This window comes from Talpa occidentalis, unplaced genomic scaffold (genome assembly GCF_014898055.3).
Source record: "Talpa occidentalis isolate TD23 unplaced genomic scaffold, MPIMG_talOcc4v2.1 talOcc4.8, whole genome shotgun sequence".
Taxonomy (NCBI): Eukaryota; Metazoa; Chordata; class Mammalia; order Eulipotyphla; family Talpidae; genus Talpa; species Talpa occidentalis.
The window spans coordinates 17,120,025-17,142,178 of record NW_023605194.1 but is presented as its reverse complement, the minus strand read 5'-3'; the positions used below and the strand labels follow the sequence as shown (position 1 = coordinate 17,142,178).

Here is a 22,154-nt window from a genome sequence, read left to right as displayed (position 1 = left end):
AAAGGCTGAGGTGAGCTAAGGGGCTCTCCACCCCTAGATGTGCACATGAGAAGTCAGCCTTCCTCAAGCGCCACTGACTCCATTGCCTTGAATTCTGTCCCCACCCCGCCCTCCCCACTCTGTCTAAGTTAGGATTCTAATCAGTCCTTGTTGGCCCTTTGTCAGATTCCCTTGAGGTGTCCTTCCCACATAATTCTGTTCTCATTCTGACATTCCTTGTCCATTTTGTTTGTTTTCATTTGGGTTGGCATTCTTTCTCAAGGTCGGTCAGGTTACTTAAAAAAATTAAGAAAGAACAGAGTTTTTATTTTATCAGCTTAATCGTGTCATTAAAAAAAATAAAAGAACTTACTTCTGCGAAATTCTATCACTTTCTCACTGGTGTTCTCAGAATTGGAATAAATCTCAGTTAACCATGATCCTCAAAGAATGGGGAATAAGTACAATTATAATTTTGAGGTATTAAGTATTATCTAAAAAACCTGCCATTCTATCTTCTGTGTGTGTGTGTGTGTGTGTGTGTGTGTGTGAGTGAATGTGCACACATACTATTTTTTTTTTTCCACACACACTATTTGAATGACCTTTTGGCTTTGAATCTTGCTGGAACTTGTAGAGAAGTGAGGGGAAACTTTGACATAATGCATTCTCATTCTCAATAACATTTTTAGTGCTCAGAATGCAGACATAAAAGGAATAAAACTTTAAGTTGAATTTATACTTTCTCCAGAACCTTTTTGGATCATAAATCTCTTTTAATCGTCTATCTGCTTGAGGTGCTCTTCTCCTTTCAAAATATCAAGGGTATGCAAATCCCAGTACTGGGGAACTCCAGCAGGAGCACTCTGCGCTATCTAAGGATTCCTTTTCCAGAAGTGGCCGGGAAAAAGAGGACAGGGCTAATTACACTTATTGCAAAGTGACCATTGACTGGGACCCGAGTTGCTCTGGGAGGTAGTCACAGTCACAGTGAGCTGGTGGCACAGCGCGAGATAGGTGCCGGGCCACCAAACTGGGTTATCTGACCCCAAATATTTTCTTCGTTACTAACTGGGATTCTATATTTCCACCATGAAGAGCTAAACCTTCAAACCTGTCAACAGTCCCCCATTTGAGCAAAACCCTGTATTTTCTAGAAGGGGTAATGCTTCAGCTGTTTTCAGCTACTCCTACCAAGGGAGCATATTAGTAGCTCATCAATGATAAGGTCCTAATAATGGTTAGGAACAAAGTGACATCATATGAAGTGGGGAAAACAGATGGATCAAGGGGAGTGGGGTACTTGGGGGTGGGTATGAAATGAGCAAATTAAATTTCTCCCAGAGACTATGTGGCACATGGCATTTCCTGCCACATTCCTCCTCTTCTGCACCCCCTAACCTTGTGGAAAGGCTGAGGCTTCTCCCAGGGCATCTCCCAGACCACAGGCATGTTGGCCCACTGTGGTTCTCCATCTCTCACCCTTTTTCCTAGGTAGCAGGTATCAAAGGGATATTCCTGGCCAATAAGAAGGTGGATGAGCAGGTGAAGACATACATCACTTACAACAAAGGCAGGGATTGGCGCCTGCTGAAAGCTCCAGATGTGGACCTGAGAGGAAGTCCTGTCCACTGCCAGCTGGTCAGTCACCAGTATCATGTGAAACCCACAGGGTGGGCTGGTTAATGTGGGGCTCTCTTCATCAGGAGGCTCTGGAACTCGCCTGATGCTGCCCAGGGTGTGGATCTGCCAGGTCCAGCTGCCACATCACTTGCGTGGAATATGAGTTGATTTCCACTTGTTTTACTAAAGATAAATGACGTGTTCCAACTCCTAGTCAGGAAAAGGAACATGCAAGAGAAAGGGCCTGAGTTCAAGGGCCCCAGCGGAGGCAGAGGGCACCATACTTGCTAACTGGTGCTGCTGTGATGCAGTTCAGTACATGCTTAAGAGATGTTCTGGAAAGCAAATTGTCTTGGAAGCCAAGAAAAAGTCAGGCTGTGGATCCACATGGGATATTAGTTAATTTCTCAGCACCCCAGGGCTCCTGCTGTGCAGAACACTGAGGTCGGCACTAAGGAGAACGTGCCTATAAGACATTATCTCTCCCCTCAGGTGCTGCAATTCTAGGTGGAAGGGAAGGTGGTGAAATTCACAGCTCATAGTGGACTTTTAATGAGGACCCCGATAAGAAATTCCTCTAAGGTTGCAGAAATGGCTATGCTTCTTCTTTGCAAGAAGCTGCCTTTTGCCACATATTCAAAAACATTTCTTAACCGCTTGATAATAGTCTACACATTATGTTAAAACTAGAAATACCGGATGGTCTCACTCATAGCAAGGATTTAGAAAACCTAAATAAGGGATCAGGAAAAAGACTAATTATAATAAAGTAAAAATCAAAATTAACAGGCAACTATTAACCAGAGACACCCTATAGGGGCGAGTAAGGGAGTAGGAGCAAAACAAAGGGGGTGGGAATTTTATGGGGATGATAACCAAGATGAAAATGCATACATTGCATGAAAATGCATACATTGCATGAAAATGAAAAATGATGTAAAATATATATAAAATAATAATTAAAAAAATAAAACTAGGGATATGGGGGTAAATAGGGCAAAAATGGCCCTTCTCCTTTTGTGGTTTTTATTTCAGTTCCATATTTTTTGCTTCGAGTACAAAGAAGGTTAGAGAAAAATGAATTTTTTTTTCTGAGAGCTTAATCATCACTTCCTTATTTTCCTGACCTAATTCTCTTTTCCCAATTTCATCATTTTCTTTTTGGTACTTATTAAAAATTGTACATCTCTACAAATCCCCAGCCTCTTTCAAGAATGCACCAAAGATAATCAATCATAAATGATATACTTCTCACTGCTAAGTGACCAATAAATAATACAAGCATATAGGAAATTTAGTTAATGGCTTCACATGTTTTAAGTAAACTGATAAACAGGAGCTAAACACACAAAACAGAAACACCATCTGGTTGAAGAGTGGGTAGTCCTAGGCCAGGAGGCAGTTAGATTCGGCTAACCCTCTCCACCCTTCCCAGTGACGCCGAGAGCTCTTAGAAGTAGCGTGTGATAGTGAGGACAAGGTCAGTGTTATCCTGTGGTCAGGGAGACCTCACAAGGAAGGCCAGGCATGAGCTAGACCTTAATGAATGGGCTGGGGGTGAGGAAGAGAGAAGAAGCCGGCAACTTTATGGGACACGGCCTAGGAAGGATCATCTGGCAGCTTGTGCTGTGATCACTCCAGCTCTGTCAAGTGGGAGGACTCTGCCCAAAGCTGAGTGTGAGGCTCCTATCCCGTGCCTCACTGTCCTGGAAGCTGGAATCTAGGGGCCTCACCTTTGTTGGGGAGAGGGCATATGTCAGGAATATCCTGGAGTGAAGCTGTTTTCCTCTCCGTTTTAGCCCTTCTGCTCCTTGCACCTGCACTTGCAGATCTCTGAAAACCCGTATTCCTCAGGAAGGATCTCTAGCAAGGAGACGGCCCCGGGACTTGTGGTGGCAACAGGTAAGAAAGCAATCCCCTGGCCTTGTCTCTCTCTCAGTACTTCTTCTTTTAAAAAAAAACAAAAAAAAAACAAACTTTTTTTATATAAGAACTGGGGTACAGGCCAGATGCTCAGGAGGGTGAGAGGATTCACCAGATAGAGAGTGGGGAGCAGAACAGGTGGACTGACTGAAATACATTGCTGAGGGGAGCAGTGGGTGAGACAGGAGTGGTCTGCCACACCATGTGGGAATCTCCTTGACTGGCCGGAAATCGAACCCATGGTGCAGAGGCTACGGAACGCTTCACAGCACTGTGCTCAACCCGCTGTGCCACCAGGGAGGCCCTCTCGGAACTTCTTGAAAATGCTTAGAACCTCTGTCTGGATCATCTTTTGAGCATCAGATCAGTTTGTGGACGCTCTCCATAGGAAATCATTAGAGTCCCCAAGTTGTGCCTAAATAACTTGGGGAAAGAACTCCAAGTATCTGTCACTTCTAGGGTACCTGCCACCCTACACAGTCACAGCTCCAAGGCCCTCAACATAAACTGAAAGATCAGAAAGACTGAGTGCAGTGAGGCATTCCTACTCTAAGAAAACATGATATATGAACTTCCCAGCTCACCAAATAGATTTTGGGGTCCTTTTCTCTTTGCACGGAGGATTTCTTACAAAGGGTTTCACCCCAGAGCTGTTTTTAATCAGGAGGTCTCTGGAGCATGTAAAGGTTTGTTTACACATGATTAACCACTTGGCTGAAAGCCTGGGGGAAAGGGTAGAAAAACTTAAGGTTGTATCGTTGGAACCACTGTCCACTGAACATCAATCAGAAATGAAGATAAAGCAACTCTGAAATGAAAATGAAAGTCTCCAGGGAAATGTGTCTGATTAGTATGCATTTGATTTGCATACACCTTTTCAGGAAACGTTGATGGCATACAGCAAGGCAGCTTTCTCATCTCAGAGGGCACAGCTCTGGTGTCAGGCAGGTCTTTTCTAATGAAAGCAGATGTATTCACAGTGGCTTTCTGAGATGGCACATTCTCTTTTTTCACATCAGTCCGAAGCTGTGGCCCCTGCTCTCCTGAACGTGGCTTCCTTCTCCAAGTCCCCAGTCCTGTGAACTTCTCACTACCACCAACAACCAAGCACTCTAATTAAATGGCAGCCAGCATAACCTTGCACTTCTGTCAGCTCCTCCCAGCCCCATAGGAATTGGACCCACCACAGTTAATTAACACTGTTGCCTCAGGAAGCCCCTGACAGTGAGTGATGAGGGCAGGCCTGGAGGTTCTTCTGGCTGGGGAAGTGATGCCCACCCTCCATAATTCCTGTGGGTTGGCCCTCCCAGCTCAGCTGCTATGCACTAGGCCTCTCCTCAAGGCCTGCAGGAAGCCCTGGAGCAGAGAAGCAACAGTGGACAACAGTGATCAAGAAGATATGTTAATATTATTTAAATAGCCAGGCTTTGTTCTGTGTGACTGAACTATTCTGGACCTCAGGGATCTCACTGACAAAGAAGGAATAATAGTACTGATACAATAGAATTGAAGGATTCAATGATGCATGGGGTTTAAAGTGCTTAGAATAGTGCCTAGGCCATACTGAATGCTCGATAGGTGTTCCCTATGCCGTCATTAACATTACAGATGTTTGAACTACTCGACTTGCTTCAGAAGATCAGGGCTTGCTCATTTCCTTTGCTAGAATCCATAAATCACATGCAGACATTGTGCATACATGAATGAATGGACCCCCTCAGGAACCCTGTCGTCCTGTCCTTCAAATTGAGCTCTAATACTTACCAGCCCTGTGTATTTGCTTCACACTTTAATCTCTGTGTTTCATTTTCCTCATCTGTAAAACAAGGTGTTCTTTTCTACTTGAGAGAGCATTGTAAGGGTTAGAGCTGAGAGTGTATTCACAGACCCATCAGAGCTCTGCGAGCGGAGTGAGTTGTGAGTTGGGATTAATGTTTATTTCCTGTGACCTACGCATGCCCCCAAATTAGTCTAATATCAAGTCTTTATCTATTAACACCTTCAGATATTAAAGATTTGCTTAAACTGCTTTTCTTGGTCCTGATTCATAAGAATTGGCTAATTCCTTTTTCTCTCCCTTTTGTAACTCCTGTAACTGTGTTTGGCTCTTTGCTGAGCCCCGACATTGGAAGGAGAAGTAGGACAGCTGACGAGGTCCCCGTGAGGAGCCAGAGCCAGGTCACTGGCTCACCCTCCTCTTTCCCAGCTTCCCCTCACCCTGCTTGCCAGCTCTCCCCGGGAGGTCATTTGCTATCAGAAAAGGAATGATGAAGTTAGCCAGTATGCTGTCAGTTAGGCGGGGATGCCAGATCTCCGCAAAGATGCATGCTCTTCAGGGCCCTTTCCAACAGCCATGCGCTCACCTACTTTCAGGTGTTGGTGACCTTGGACTTTCTCCTTCCACACTCACCACTCATTGTCTTTTCCCATCTTGCACTGCGCTGTGGTCTCAGGGAAGCTGCGAGACTGAAAGTAATACTCTGGGATTCTTCTCACACTTGTGTTGAGGTCATCTCAGAAGGTAGATGGAATTCAAGCCTGCAGACTTTGGTCACTACAGAAGCCCTAGGGTTCTAAAGATCCTTGTCCTGGTGTCTACACACAAGTAGTCAGGAGCAACTGGCCCCGCAGTGCAACAGTTGTCCTTGCCTTGCTTGCCCAGCAACGTGAGACAATTACATTCTTCCTCAATTTGTAGAGGAAGAGATGGAGGGAAGGGACAGGGGTCATGTGCTGCCTGCACCCCCTCTAACTTCAAGTCTGGTCCATGCAATAGCCCTTCAGACAGAGGAGCCCCTTTCCATGTCATCTGCTCAGCTACCCCAGGCTCCCTGCCTTGCTTCTAGTAAACTCAAAGCATTCACATGCTCCTGCTGTTCCTGCCATGGAGGGCCTTCTCTTCCTGCAGTTAACTGTGCTCTGGTTGCCTCCTCCACTAGCCCTTAATCACCCGGATGGGCTTCAGTGGTGATGAGTAGCATCTCTATCTCCAGAGGATTCCAGAATAATTCATACAATATTCTTTCCCCCACTACAACCACACATGTGTTTAACTGAGAATCAGAGACATGTGGCCACTGCAAGAGATGGTCCACTCCACCCTTGCCTCCCTCCTCTCTGCTGTCACACACTGAAGTGGTGAAGAGCTACCTCTTTGTCTACTGGTCAGTGACCTCTTTGTAAGCCTCCCAGGTGCACCAGAGCCAGGGTTCATGTCTTCCTTCTCTGACACCATGACGCTTCCTATCAGATATCCCACAAGGCCCTGAGGGGCTCCCACACTTGGCTACAGCTGGGAACTAACTTTCTGTCTCTGGGATGAGTCATTGTATTCTATCTCCAGGATCAAACTTCACTGTGAACCTGTAAAACCAGCCCGATAGAGCTTTCTGGGAGAGGTTGGTGAGAGGTGACGAGGTAGGTCCTCAGAAGCCCTGTCTGAGGCGGCTGATCTCCAACTCTGTGGCAACTGTGCTCCTGCCTCCCTCTCCAGTTACCACCTTGATAGACATTACTAATTGATCACCACACTTAATTCTGTTAAAACCAAAGATGACTTCAGAAACCTTCTTAGCTCTGTGCTCCAGGCAGTTGCTACTGAGTGGAATGATTTGAGTTGACATTCTTTGTCCCATCCCTCTTTTCTTTATCTGTGACTTCCAATAGTGTATCTGAAGAGCCGCATCCCACATTCCAAACAGATCTCCACAGAGCTGCTCATCATGCTTCTCCTCATTCCACTTGCACCTATTCCAAAGTCCCAAGCCCCAAGGTTATTTTTAGAAGCCCAAGTGTCAAAACAAGTTGGCTAGCTTTGTGCTCCCTGATGCTGATGGGAGTTTGACAAGCTGGAGCCTGGCTTTAATTTCTCATTTTGAAGCATTAAATGTCAGGAGCTCAATTAACATTTTCATTATTGCATTTTTATTGTGCTCTTATTTAGGCTACAGTTGTGTGGGAGCTAACATTGCCTTCTTGCTGTTTTTAAAGAAAAAAAATACCAGCCAAAATGATCAATTCTTACATGCTCAAGGTATTTTCCTGGTTCTCTATCCTTCCCCAAACACACATAAACATTGGCACGTGATTCAATCATTAGTTTACTTGTGTCTCCATTGCACAGTTACTTATTGGGCAAAAACTACTGAGTTTGTGGCGTGGTTCTGGGCTCTGAGGGGAGTAATGTCCATGGGGGCAACTTTGACAATATAGACAGACTAGAAAATCTTGACTACTTCCTATTTTTAAACATATTACAAAGAAATGAAGTACATTGGGAAGGGAAAAAAGGGCCTGGTTTCAACCACTGGCCAGGAAGCTAACCACACATGGCGCAGCAGACCTCTCCTGTCTCGCCCACTGCTCCCCTCAGCAGTGTATTTCAGTCGATCTGCTTGTTCTGCTCCCACTCTGTCTCTGGTGAATTCTCTCACCCCCTGCACCTCTGGCCTGTGCCCCAGCTCTAGTATGCATAAATAAATAAATCCTTAAAAATAATAAAATTAAAATCGGGGCCTCCCCGGTGGCGCAGCGGTTGAGCGCTGGGTTGCGAAGCTGCCCGCGGCCTCTGCGGTGCAGGATCGATCCCCGGCTGCTCCCCGGCCACCAGAGGAGGGTCCCACATGGCGCGCAGACCTCTCTTGCCGCCCGCTGCTCCCCTCAGCAGTGTACTTCGGTCCTTCTGCCTGCTCTGCTCCCTGCTCTGGCTCTGGTGAATTCTCTCACCCTCCTGCGCTTCTGACTGTACCCAGTGCATGTATAAACAAAACAAACAAACCAGCAAACAAATAAATAAAGCATGCCTCTATAAAAAAAAAAAAGATATTAAAAAAAAATAATAAAATTTAAAAAATAATAAAACAGTGGTCAGTCTAGGCATAAGCCTGGTGACTTTGCCTGCTGCGTGGTGGCCATAATCTGCTGAGTATAATCAGCTTAACATGGGCATGTAGTTGAGGTTGCACAGAATATACTATTGGGTCATTCAACTGCCTGGGGCTCAGGAGACATGTTGACAAGTTTAAGTTGAAAACACCCACACAGCACACATGCATGTAAATGTACACAGACATACACGCACACAGTTTTTCTTTGGCTAAAATTATACATGAGAAGGAATGTGCCCTAGGGCCAGCTTCTCCATGTGTGTCTGCTCTTCTAGTCTTTGGCGAACACCTCTTTGTTCCTTCAGAGAACACCTATCAAGATCAATTTTAAGAAATCATTGTTACACAGATTGAATAGTTCAAGAAATCCAAGCTGTTCAATATTCAGTCTTTGAGACTTATTATTTAAAGACACACTCCTGTCATATTATTTACTTTCCCCCACATATCGAGTTTTTCTCCCTGCTGGGTTTTTGATATAACACAGAGAAACAGCATGCACAAATCAACTGTAAATATCACTTAGAAAACTTTTACTCTCTGCAACCTCCTCCCCTAACCCAAGATACTAAATCTGTAAGCTGTCTGACAATATTAAATGATCTGCTTATGTTTCAGGCAACATTGGCCCAGAGCTCTCATACACTGATATTGGTGTGTTCATCTCTTCTGATGGGGGCAACACATGGAGACAGGTAATTGGGAGACTGGGAACAGGAAAGGGGCATTTGGAGCAAGTTCTGTCACTCTCTCTTCTTATTATTGATTATCAGGTTCACTAAGGCTTTGTGGCTGCAAAAAAAAAAAAAAAAATGAAGTCCCTCTTCAGTTTGGTTGGTTTGACTGGCAGATTTGAAGGGCAGTGGGGTAAAATGGGAAGAGCACTGGAAGGGTAGAGGGAGAACTGGAATCCCCGGCTTGTTCATCTTTTCATTCAACAATATGTGTGGCACAGCCCCCAAGGGCTAAGTGTGTGCTGGTTTCTGAGGATTAAACCAAAAGTGACTTTTATCAATTATGTGCCATGGGATCTTGACAAACAGGTCTGTTCACCTTTCTCAGCCTGTCCCTTTACAAGATGAAAGGAGTAGAATGCTAAATCCAGTAAAGCTGTATAAGTCTGCATTGTGTAGGTACAGTAAGTATGAAAAGCTTAATAGATACATACTACCTGAAAAACATTCAACTTTATAAACATGCATAACAGACTGTCCCATAGAACTTTTGAGAATGATGAATATGTTCTGTATCTTGTGAAGTTACTGAGCACTTGAAATGTATGGCAGAGAAACTGAAATTTTAATTTATTTTAATTTAACTTAATCAATTTAAATTGAAATAGCCACATGTGGGTACTATCTTGGACATCACAGACTTAAAACAATGTCATCTAGGTATCACTGAGGATGCAGCTGAATACTTTGGAGTTCCTTTCCTCAAGAAACTCAGAGTTAAGGAGAATAAATGGACTCATAAATAACTAATTGCAAATTATGGTAATTGTATTATTTAGTGGTATTCTTGGAATGTAGAGAATAGAAAGGAGTTGGCTCTGCTTGGGGAAAACTAGGAAATAATTCACAAGAAAATTTGACATTTCACTGAATCTTAAAGTTGAAAAAATAAAGGGAAGGGCACTACATGACTTGATGATAAAGGTGACTTCACCATCTATAATTGAGTTGGCTCACTTCCTCTTTGGATCTCTTTGCAAAGATTATCATCACTATCACCAGCATCATCATCACCACCCCCATTGCCACTACTCTCACCACTGCCACTAACAAAAGAGATTTACCAAGGATCTAATTGAAATAATTATTTTAAGTACTGTAAGACATACAGCAAAGGATGTTAAGTTCCTATCTATAAGTCAGGTGGATGAAGAACAAAGGCATAAATAAGAACATATCTTCAAAATATAAGCTAATTTATTGGATGTGCCAAATAAGGATGGAAACTAGAATACAAACTCTTCTTGTACATAAACTCCCAACAGACAAGCCATTGTCCCTCTGACTCAAGAAATTATTCACCTGGTTAAGTGACCACTATATTATTCCTTCCTTGTGCTCTTAATACTTTGATATTCTTTTCCAAAATAAGTAAGAATTCCAGTTTCCACTTCAGTACTGGACAGAGCAAAAGTTAATAGTGACCAGAATGATAGTGTCAGGAATGTAAGGATGAGTTGTCTTTCCTCCCAAGCATCCAGAATGTGCTTGTAGCCCTCAGTTCTGATATTTTATCACAGAGCCCACCTTTGAACTCTGAAGAGAAAATACTAGCATTCTGGGCTTAGAGTTTATATCTGAAATAGAAATGGATGGCCCTTAGATCCTTTATGCATTGAGACACACCATTAGTGTAGACATTTTTCTTTCCTTAAAAAGCAAATGTGGAAAAGGTTATTGAGAGGTTTAAGTCTGAGTATTCATTTAATTTTTCTTAGTAGTATACTCCAGGGCATATGAAAAGGAGACCCCCATTCTTCCTAGGCACTCCATTTTAAATCTTTTTATACCTCCTTACTCCTTCAAGAATGTCTCACCTAATCCATTTTTCCAACCTTTCCATCAAGGCTGTAAAAGCCAATATTAGTGTTAAGAGCTAGAAGGATTCTCCAATTCCTCTTTCCTCTAGCAGATGTAAAGCAGAAGGTTGGTTCTCTACTAGAAAAAGGTTTGTCCTGTTTCAGTGTGGCTATACTAAAGTCATATAACAGAGCACTGATATATGTTCAACTAGGTCTAAAGTTTTCTTAACTCAGAGCTTTGCATCATAGTAGGTACTCAGTAAATGCTTATCTGTAGGTGAATGGATGGGTCACTGAATGAGTCACATGGGTGAATAGGTGAATGAATAGGCAACACATAAATGATTAAATAAAAGAATCTAGGTCCTGGAAAGTTCTGTGTTCCAATGAGCATTTAGAGTAAAGATCCCCAAACATCAAACTTGGGTCTTCATCCCACTTGCATGGGAACCTTGGAGGTGTTAGCTAAGTCTAAGAACTCAGTATTCATGTATACCATAATGTCTATGCAAAGTGTCTTTGAAGTTGCTACATAATTTATAAACAAAATTTTAAAACACAAACCATTTATATATTAGCAAATATCTGAATACATGAGAAAGAAGAGAGAACTGAGTAGTCACTAGTAAGATGAAAAAGACAGGAAAGCTTTTTAAGTCATATTTTCCTTTGGGATGTATACTTGAGAAAACATCTTGTTGGCTCACCTTCTTATAGCACACTGGTTGATAGTACTAGTGAAAAAAGCCCTGGAGATGCCATTTGAGTGGCCTAGGGAGACTCTTACTTCTTCTCTGCAAGCCCATTTCCTACTTGGTTACTTGGGGTGATAGTACTCATCAAACTACCTGTAGAGTTGTTGCAAACTCAGAAGCTAGATGAAACAATGTATGTTAAAAGACTTTGTAAATTGTTGAGCACCATGCAAATGTAAGGTGTTGCTATGATTGTTATTGTTGTTGTTGTTCCAGATCTTTGATGAAGAGTACAATGTCTGGTTCCTAGACTGGGGTGGCGCCCTCGTGGCCATGAAACACACTCCTCTGCCAGTCAGGCATTTGTGGTAAGGACAGTTCCCTGCCCTATTAATGAGTGATATTTTAGTGCAAAACATTGGGACAAGTTATGCTGCATGATTTTATTCCCATTCATCCATTTCTTTATCCATTTATCCATCCATTATCCATTTAGTATGCACTGCATCATCTAACTCTTAGATAACAGTAGGCCAGATAATTTAGATGAGGAAGTACAGTGAATGATGTGGGATGATAGGATCAAGCAATAAATGAGCAGAAAAGGGGCCTGTGATTTCAGACAGCAGTGATTAAGAATACAGAATATGAAAGGTGGAAATTGTTGCAAGTGGAAGATGAGCCCCATCTAACAGATGCTGAGTTCAGGTATAGATAAGTTGAGTTGAAAGACTTATGAATATTCAAGCAGAGATAACTATCATTGGCTGTCAGACATGGGCATCTGAATATCAGGAGAGAGGTCTGGACTGACAGTCTAGTTTGAATTTATTAGCCAGTAGGTGGTAAGTGGCAGGTAAAGCTATGTCACTGGGTTCAATGCCTCAGAAGAGTATGTACAATAAGGAATAAGAAATATTGAAACAAATTAAGGAGAAAGAGCCCAAAAGATAGAACCCCAAGAGAAATGTTTTCATGAAGGCTACAGGAAAAAGTGAGTAGTAGTTCCAAATTCTATAATCAACTCAAGTTGGTCGTAGAAGGAAAAAGATGTAGGATTAAGAAATGTAGGAGGATTTTGATTTTTTTTGTCAGTATAAATTCAGAAGAAAGGTGGGTGTGAAATTGCATGGTATTTATGAATGAATAAATGAGCTGATAAGCAATGGAGTAAAGATGGTATAAATAAATCTTATCAAGAAAGTAGATTTTGGAATGAAATTGAGTGTGTATTTTAAATATGCTTCAGTGTGGACAAAGAGCTAAGTGAGAATATATTCCTATGATGATGATGTTACTGTTGTTTGTTTTTGCCAAGGGATGGATAAATTTTGTGTGTTTATATTCTGAAAGGAAAGGTTTTCAGGCATCAGATTCAGCAAAGTGAATATCTGAGAGTCAATATTTGGCTGTAGAGAAAATGCTATTTAGGGTTCAGTTTGTGGGATTAGTCATGGACTGTAGATTGGACCTTGGCTTGATGACCAGACCCTCAATTTGGGAAGAGTAGCCTTTTTTAGAGTAAGAATTTTACTGGGAAACATAGATTGTTATTGGAAAAAGGCAGAAGATACCTTGGTGCCAAATCCAAACTTCAGCCACCTTGGCAAAGGCTTAAGTAAATACCTCTCAGTTTGGCCATTTATTAAGATAAATCATAGGAAATTGCCATTTTTAGATCAAATATGGTCAAATATTGTCAGTTTCTTGAACTCAATCTAACATAAAATATTTATACTTACCATTATATTTTCTTACCGAGAGATTATGAGAATAAATTTTTAAAAGATGCATGGAATCATTTATTTTTTAAAATCCTCTACCAATTCAAGAATATACTTGTAAAATCTCCTATTTTAATTGTTTATCATAATCTTACTGCTGATTTTATGCTCTTTAGGGATAGTATCAGAAGACTAGAGTTACTTGATCTTAATGCTAGTCACCCTGTACCTAGGAATTACTATACTCTGGACACTTTACATGCTATGAATTATCAAAATTATTTCTTGTAACAACCCTATGTATCTGTTACTCCTTTTATTACTCATTTATAGTGACATAAAAATGAAGGCATTAAATATCTTCTTCATGGCTACCTAACTCTTACCAAGTTGGTTATCTTTCATAAATGTTCTTCTGTTTTAACTTAATTTTCCAGATAATTTAATGAGTACATAGAGACCTATCACATGGCCCCTGCCTTCTTGGAGATGATAATCATGATATAGAGTTTAGACAGTCTTCATATTACCAGAAATCAAAACAGTGCCTTCTGAAGGATGCTGGCTGTTGGTATCCCTGGAATCCTGACGCATGGTGGGGTCCTGCCTCATGTGGAAGGGGGTCTTCCTACAGCAGGGACATGGGGGCATAAAAAAGGATGCCAGAGAGGTATGAACCTGTACCTCTGAATCACCTACAGTGTTGTAAACCAGTGTTACCTCAAAAATGCAAAAAAAAAAAGTAAAGCTAAATAAATTTTTCAAAAAAGGGTATCAGGAGTAGGAGGACTAATGGAGGCAAGACAGGGAAAGAGGCAAAAGCCTGGGATTCAGGAAGTATAGGAAGTCATCTGAAGACTAATCGAATGGATCAAGAGATTTAGTTTCATAAGGGAGAGTAGGATGCAGAAGAACATAAAGGAGGTTTTAGGTGGTTCAGGTTGAACCTTTAGGTAATTTCTTCTGTGATGAAGACCTGCCTCTGTGTGGAGGGAAGACTTCTGTCTCTGTAGAGGACTGAGTAGGATTTGTACTTTCAAAGAGGACAGCTTGACTTTTAAAACAAATTTCTCTGTGTTTTAACCAGCAAATACAGTTTTTCTCATCTTTGTCATGATGATCTAAATCTGCCATCTAAATCTCCAGAGGTGAATTGATAGATGCCCTGCAACATATAGAACTGGGCAGATTTCTTCTGCTTAAGCCCTGGGACAAGAGGGCGGCAGCCCCATTTTTATACTGGGCCACCGCCCTCCTGTGCTTTCTTCTTCACTTCAGTAGGATCCTATTCCTTACATGTGGCTGATTTGTAGAGCCAGTGCACAAAACATTCCTTGTTCAAAGGGTAAAGGGAATTTGTTGCTGTTTCCTTTCAAAGATAGAAAAGGTGAGTATATTTGTCGTGGACAGAGTGTATGAGGCAGAGGGACTGGGGAGGGTTTTGGCTTTGGGGAATTTTAGCATCTTACATCTCATGGTCCAGTCTGTTCTGCACTAGTTTCTCTATAGAGACTTGATGACTTCCAAAAAGAGCAGTGATCTGGGAATTTCTGGAGGGAAATGATCTAGTTGAGAAAATTATTTAATATTCACTCAGGGACATGTAAATAGGATCAAATCATACTTCTCAAACTCATTAACAGAAAGTTTGAGTTTTCCTTTATTCTGTGAAATATTTCTTATTGGTAATATACATGTATACATATACATATGTACATATCTATAGATAGAACTTAAAAAAGCTGCATTCCTATTGAATTTCTGATGATGATGATTATGATGAAGACATAGCTGTAGCTACCCACCATTTGTTTGCATACCCAACTTACAAAATATTAAAGATGATTTTTCAGACCAAGCTTTTTGGACTGTTTTCTCTATATAGAGGATATTGATACTGTCATTTGTCACAAAGGCTACAGCCGTCTCCCTGAACTTGAACACCATCTATGATTTCTGTTTGCCTATCTGTGAATGCTGTTCTCTGAACTACTCCCTGCAGTGGTTAAATGCCAGCTTTTGAGCATGTGTGTTATGAACAGCAACAGCAAATAACTCATTCAGGAATTCTCCTTTGCACTTTTTTTTTTTTTTTTGCAAAGGCTAAGTGGGTATTTTGTAAGGGCTTGACCATATCATTATCATCAATATTTCCTTACATGACTCTTAACTGACTTTTTCTCCTGCTCATGAATGGCAAACTTAAGTGCAGTTGTTTCATCACAGATAGCTTCTAATTAAGTCACAACCTTTGAAGTAAAGACAGAGCTCATTTTAAGTGGAATAAAGGTTAACTAATCAGTTCATTGTTATTTTCTGTTCTGGATCTCAGACTGACATTATTTTGCATACAGATGTATATATATTTTTATAAGAAAAAGACACCAGCCCACCCACTCACACAAAGGCATAGTATCTCTCCAATTTAAATAATAGCTATAATGCCTTTCACGGAAAATAGAAGTCATAATTGCAAAGCTAGAGAAACTTTAGCTAGGCTAAAAGGCATGCTGTTTCCTATAAATTGAAATGATGGGTAGCTAGCTATGCATCAAGACAAAACAGCATACAAATGAAGTCAGCTCTCCGTGACCATGTACATTTGGATGCGCAGCTATTAGAACCTAGGTGCTGTTTCAGGTAAGCTTGCCACTGCTGTCGAGTATTACCTTTCACCTTAGAGTGAAATGAACAGTGGAGGCCCACAGAATGCAGCACTTTAATGAAAACTCACAGTGGACAGACTGAGCAGCAGGTAGAATGGGGTCCTACTGTTTGCCTAGACCCGACAAGCTGTCAGTATCCCCTTTTGATCGAATGTTCTTGGAAACAGTAAACAAAACATCACCTGGTCCTTTTGTTCCTTTGTTCATCTATAAATGGTTGTGAACACCTGCATGACATTAAGAGAAATATTCACGTGAAAATAATCATTCCAACCAATATATGCCTCTGAGAAGCAAAAATGTGTGTGCTATTCTGAAGAGCTTCTGGTGGCCAAACACCACCACATGTGTTGCATTACAATTAAGTGGAGCACTGCACCTCACCAAAGGGAGGAAGATGGATTATCAAGACCATTATAACTCAGTGTTTCTGTGCTAGGGAGAATTCTGGTGGTTCCTAGAAGTCTCTGTTTCTGAGAGTGCATCTCATCTCAATTCTATAGTAAAAAGTAATAGGCCCCAGCGTAAGGGTCTTTGAAGATTTGAAGTCTGGCTCCACGTCAAGTTTAGCAACCAGTCAGTCACCACCTCACCAGAATGTCCCAGTGCCACCATTTTGCAAACATGCCAGACAGCGCTCCCATCCTGTATGATGGCTCTCGTGGTTAGAAAAATTGTCTTAATGCTGAACAATAATGAATCTACTTGTAATTTCTGTTCATTGGTCCCCATTCTACTGCCTAGGACTATGCTGAATAAGTGTGCTTCAGAATAGTAGGGGGTTTAGACTCCTACAGCTGGAAGGAACCTCAAGGGGTTCTTGTTTGCTTGTTTGTTTGTTTAGTCTTTCTAAGTCTTGGGAAATGATCAGATATGCAACTCATGACAGAATGTATGCCTTTGTTCCCTCATCTATCATATATTCATTGGCCATATATTGTTTTTCCAGCATTAGTATAAGGACTAGGATATACCAATGGACAAGACAAAATACTGGGAAGCTTATATGCTTTGCACAAATATTTGACTATGATCTTTAGAAAAAATTTAAGAATGGAAATCTTTTCTCTTTTATCTTCTCTGTATTTTTAATTGATATTTTCATGCTTCCAAGTACATTATCTCTGATTTCATTCGAAAATATATCAGTAGTCAACCAACTGTGTTGCATTTGTTTATTTGTTTAGCTATTTGGAAACTTTCTTACTAAAAAAAAAATTAAAAGGAAATGGTAATTCATTCAACTCTATTCTTTTCCCTAAGCTATCTTCAATTCATATAACCTGTTTCTAGGACAACCTATTTATTCCTTTAATCACATTGATTGTCAGGTTTTTGACAGTAATTAAAAATGAACATAGTATTTAGTATCTGATAGAGAAATAAATTATCCGATGACTGCATGTTATCTGTCTTTGAATGTAAACTAGATTTGTAGTAGCTTGGTCATGTCTCACAATGGAACCATTGTTACAAAATGTTTACCTTGTGATTGACAACAGCCCCAGGTTTGTTTTCAGTTTGAGTCATCCGTTCTTACTCTTTTCTCCTGATATAGGACTTTTTTATTCTTTTAAATTAAGCTTGTGCTTTAAGTTGGTCCCGCCATATAGTTCATGTGCAAATATGCGTCCCCAACTTTGATCACTCCCCAGAAATCTGATCCATGGTCTCCTTGAGAGTATCACAACATGAAAATCAAAAATTATGTAAACCTTCTCGTTCACCAAACCAAACAAAAAACCTCTCTTCCTCCTGTTCTTTCCTTTACTTAATCAATTATGTATTCCCCAAAACCCATGTTGTACGTGATTTTGCTTTTGCTTAAATAACCTATAAATATACCATCACCAAATCCCATTGGGTTCACCCATAAAAATATTCTAAATCTTTCCATCTCTTTCTGTCTCCCCTACTATATCCTTTATCCAAGCCCCTTCTTTTTCTTGGTCTCCTTCAGTTGCCAAGTTTCTCCCCAGTTCATCTCCTTGCATCCTCTTTCAGCCTCAGCAATCCATTTACCACAGACAAATAAAAATTATCCCTTAAAATTAAATCAAATCATATCTCTCCCATTTCAACTGGAAACAAGATTGTTCATAGCCTGGTTCCCACCTGATTTTGCGACTCCATTTCCTTCCATTATTTTCCCTTCCTATTACTCTTCTAACACTGACCATCTTTTCATTCTTCCCGTATTGAATCTTACTTTCACACTGAATCTTCCCAGTGTAGTGATCTCATCTCAATTTTTGCATAATTGTTATCATTCAGATCTCAGTTTAAACATCACCTCCTAAGAGAGGACTTACTTAAATTTTCAACGCAAAGTAGCTATTCAGTTGCTCTATTTTAACTGTTCTCATGAACAGTTCTCATTTGTTTCCAACTCGTATTTTGGTATTCATGGTCTCCTCAAACCAGACTGTACATTCGACTGGATCAAGGGACTTCACTTTCTTGTTAACCCTATATCCTTAGAACAGAGGCCACTGCTAAACCAGGCACATCATGGGCATCAATATTTTGTGGCTGCATTTTTTTTTTTTTTTAGTTTAGCTTTGTAGTCCCGTTTTGCCACTATTTGGAGGTCAGTTCAAGCTTTCCTCCTGTCTCCCTGAGTATTGGCAATCCTACCAATTTCACTTGTTCCAGTGGATCCAATAAGGAATTCCCCATTCATCTTGGCCATTAATGAGCTATTGAATTGAGGAGAAGGTGGATCCCATGGGGAGAGCTGTCAATATTGTTACTTCTGATCATTTAAAAACTCCTCATCATCAGAAAAAGCTCTCACAAATGTCAGGTCCTCCAGAGGCAGGCTAAATTTACTAATGTTCTTTTTGGAGTATCCTTTAGGGAGATTTGTTTTGTTTTATTTTTAATCATTTCATTAGTCTGAGATATTCAAGTGTTATGCATTACTGGTCTCAGGATGTCACCTGAATGGCACAGTCTTGGACTTTATAGAGATAGACAACCATACACTAAGGTCACAGGATTCACTCCCCACCCTGATGCCAGACACCTGCCCCTTCCTTTGGCTGCTCTTATGTCATCCTTGGACTTTGTTTATTCTAGCTGCTATTTTCCCCACCTGGATTTTAGCACCTTTCATTTTTTCTGTTGACTCCATGCTTCTGCCTAACCCATGCTTCTGCTTCTTCCTCATGCAAGTTTTTTTTTCCCAAAGCAAGTTTTTCTTCCACAGTTTCTCTTTCCATCATGGGCTTAGCTTTTCCCTGGAGCTTGTACCTTGGCCCTGGGAGGCTGTGATGGCCCTCCTGGTCTACTCTGTGGTGTCTTATCTACATTGTATGCCAATGAGTGCCCTCTTCCCTGCTATCAGTGACTGTGGTATGAAGACTGCTCCTTCCCTAGAGTGCTCCCAGGTGTAGACACTGTGATTTTCTCTGCTAGTGTTAATACCTGACCTTTATTGGGAAGGAATTTCTAAGAATGAGACAAGGGCAGAGGCCTTAAATTCATTTTGTCTTCTTCCTATTAAGACAATAGATAATTTATCCAAAGTCACCAAAACAAAACACTTAACAAATACTTTCTTACCTCATAGACTTACCAGAAGGGAGCTAGTTAGTGGTAATGGTACACTCTGAAACAAGTATTATTAGTTTAGGAACCAAGGGGGTACATGGAAAAACAAAGGTAAAATCAATTTCCTAGCTTGCTTTTATTTTCTCTTCTGAAATGGGAAACTCATTTCTAAGACAAATAGTTCATATATGCTTAAATTTCTCTGGAACAGCTTAGATGATTATTTAGCTTTTAGCCTATTTCAAAAAAGGCAGAAATGACCAAGACCTTGAAAGTCAAGTCAGTATTGCTGTGATCATCGTGATGTGCATTAAATTTCCAGAACTAATCAGTCTTACATAACTGAGACAATAAACCCTTTGACCAACAACTCATTTTTTCTGCCACCCTCTCCATTCCCCTGAACCAAAAGCCAGCTTGTTTGTCTTGTGTTTCCACAGTATGTCTACATATATCAAAACGTCCTGTTGTACACTGTAAATTTGTACAATTTTTGTATGTCAAATCTTTCTCAATAAAGTTGTTTAAGAAAATGTCAACATATTAGAATTTAGGAACTCATGGTAACTTTTATGATCTACATTTTGTTTATGAATATAGACCTAGCCTTATCATTAATACAAAAAATATCTGAGACTAGTTGATCCACCTGGGTAAAGAGGTTAACGATCTTATTCTTTTTAATCAATGTATTAGTTGAGAGAGGCTGAGACAGAGAGAAAGAAACTGAGAGGTTGAGAGAGATAAAGAAGTAAGTAGGTAGAAAATGGACTAAGTCAGTTAACTAGTAATTGGAAGACTCACACACCCAGCACATGGAGGGCAGCATAAGTTCTTGTTAGAAGAATGGCTGGATTTAAGAGTACCCTTAATCATCCCTTTTTTTCCCATTCATTTATTCATGTAAGGTTTATATAGTACCAACTCAGTGTCAATTTTTCTGCTAAGTCCTGGGAATGCATAAATGAATGGCATGATCTTTGACCTGGAAAAGCTCAGCGTTCAGTAGGAAAGTCAACTGTCTTTTTGACTATATATGTAATATCAAGTAAGAAGCATTATAATAAAGATGCATGGGGGATGTTAAAAGGTCATTCAATGAGCAGACATACATGGCCTCTGAACTCCCAAGACTATAATCCTGAATTGATGGATCCAAGGCATGTTAAGGAATCATCACTCAGCACTGTGGTAGGGGAAGCCTGTATGTATGTTGCAGGCATAGAGCTCTTATGGTTGAATTTAGAGAATCCTGAGTTGTAGAATCAGCAAAGAACCATGACATCCTGAGTGGCACTGGAGAGGACGATGCTAAGTGCAATAAGACAGGAGCAGAAAGTCCTTACCAGGTAATTTCACTTGTGGAAATGGAGAGAACAAAACAAAGAAACTGACAAAATGAAACTAAAACAAGCCCTAGAAATATGATTACAGCACATAGGCAAGTAGAGTGGAGCAGTAGCGGGTAGGAACAGAGGGGGCCTGACTGTCTATGGTAAGGGACTATAGGTGCTTTGGTGGTGGGTGCGGTGAGGGTATGGTGACATGCATCTGAGGAGGTGTGATGCTGTTCCCCTACGTCATGTGCAGTGTTGTCAACCAATGTTACCTCAATGACAAAAAAATAGAACTTAAAAAAGAATTAATTTGGCCAGGAAAAGTGACAGCGATCAAAGCAAATAAAGCTGCCTCGGGGAAGGAATGTCAGGAGATGCTTCCTAGAGGAAATGGCTTTGGGTCATGGCCCCTGTTAAAATCAAGGAGCAGCCAGGAACTTGATAATATCCAGAAGGAAGGAGGCAAGTGTTCAGAACTGTTCCAGCTTCCTGCCTTTGTAACTCCTGTTGGAGCTTCAGGTGCTGTGTCCACAAAGAACTGGACCTTCCTCTTACCTTTGAACTAAAGATGCCACAATATTACCCAGAACTTCACAGACACTCAATACTCTAAAAGCCCTTAAAGTGGCATCGGGGAGGGGAAAATGATCCTGACATCCATTCTGAACAAATAGGAAATTGCTTTTTTTTAAAGTTTGATCAGAAAGACACACACCTCCCTTCCCATAGGGTACACCCTGCACTACTCAATTTATCTGTGTCAGAAACTCCAAGAGCTGAATTGATTGTGCTGTAAATTGAAGCTCAGGTTCCATTCAGAGTACTTGAAACGTGACACTCCATACACTAAGCCCTCCTGCTTGGGTTGTTTTTTCATTTCTAATATGTTGAGATATTTCTGCAGTACTGGTGCTGTCTTTGCCTGGGCCAGGAAATGCAGTTTTGATCAAATCTTAAAATAATATGGGGAGATGTTGAAGATTAATGCCTATTGATAATCCAAACTGCCAGAGAGAGAGATACAGAGGAGAATTTAATAACCTGAAAAGTGGTTGCAAAAGATTGTGATTTTATATTCAGCTGTTTCTTCCATATACTTGTTTCCAACCAGGGTGAGCTTTGACGAGGGCCACAGCTGGGACAAATACGCCTTCACTACAGCTCCGCTCTTTGTCGACGGTGCTCTGGTGGAGGCTGGCGTGGGGACGCAGATCATGACGTGAGTACTTC

At 40.9% G+C, this 22,154-nt stretch overlaps 1 protein-coding gene across 1 annotated transcript in view; it reads left to right on the top strand.

Moving 5' to 3' along the window:
• Positions 1-22,154, top strand: part of SORCS3 (sortilin related VPS10 domain containing receptor 3) — a 520,755-nt gene that overhangs the window by 431,539 nt on the left and 67,062 nt on the right. Inside the window, exons 10-14 of the mRNA XM_054690210.1 lie at positions 1,474-1,620; positions 3,402-3,504; positions 9,030-9,106; positions 11,919-12,010; positions 22,036-22,143. Coding sequence (XP_054546185.1) covers positions 1,474-1,620; positions 3,402-3,504; positions 9,030-9,106; positions 11,919-12,010; positions 22,036-22,143 — 527 coding nt within the window. The remainder of the gene's footprint in view (positions 1-1,473; positions 1,621-3,401; positions 3,505-9,029; positions 9,107-11,918; positions 12,011-22,035; positions 22,144-22,154) is intronic.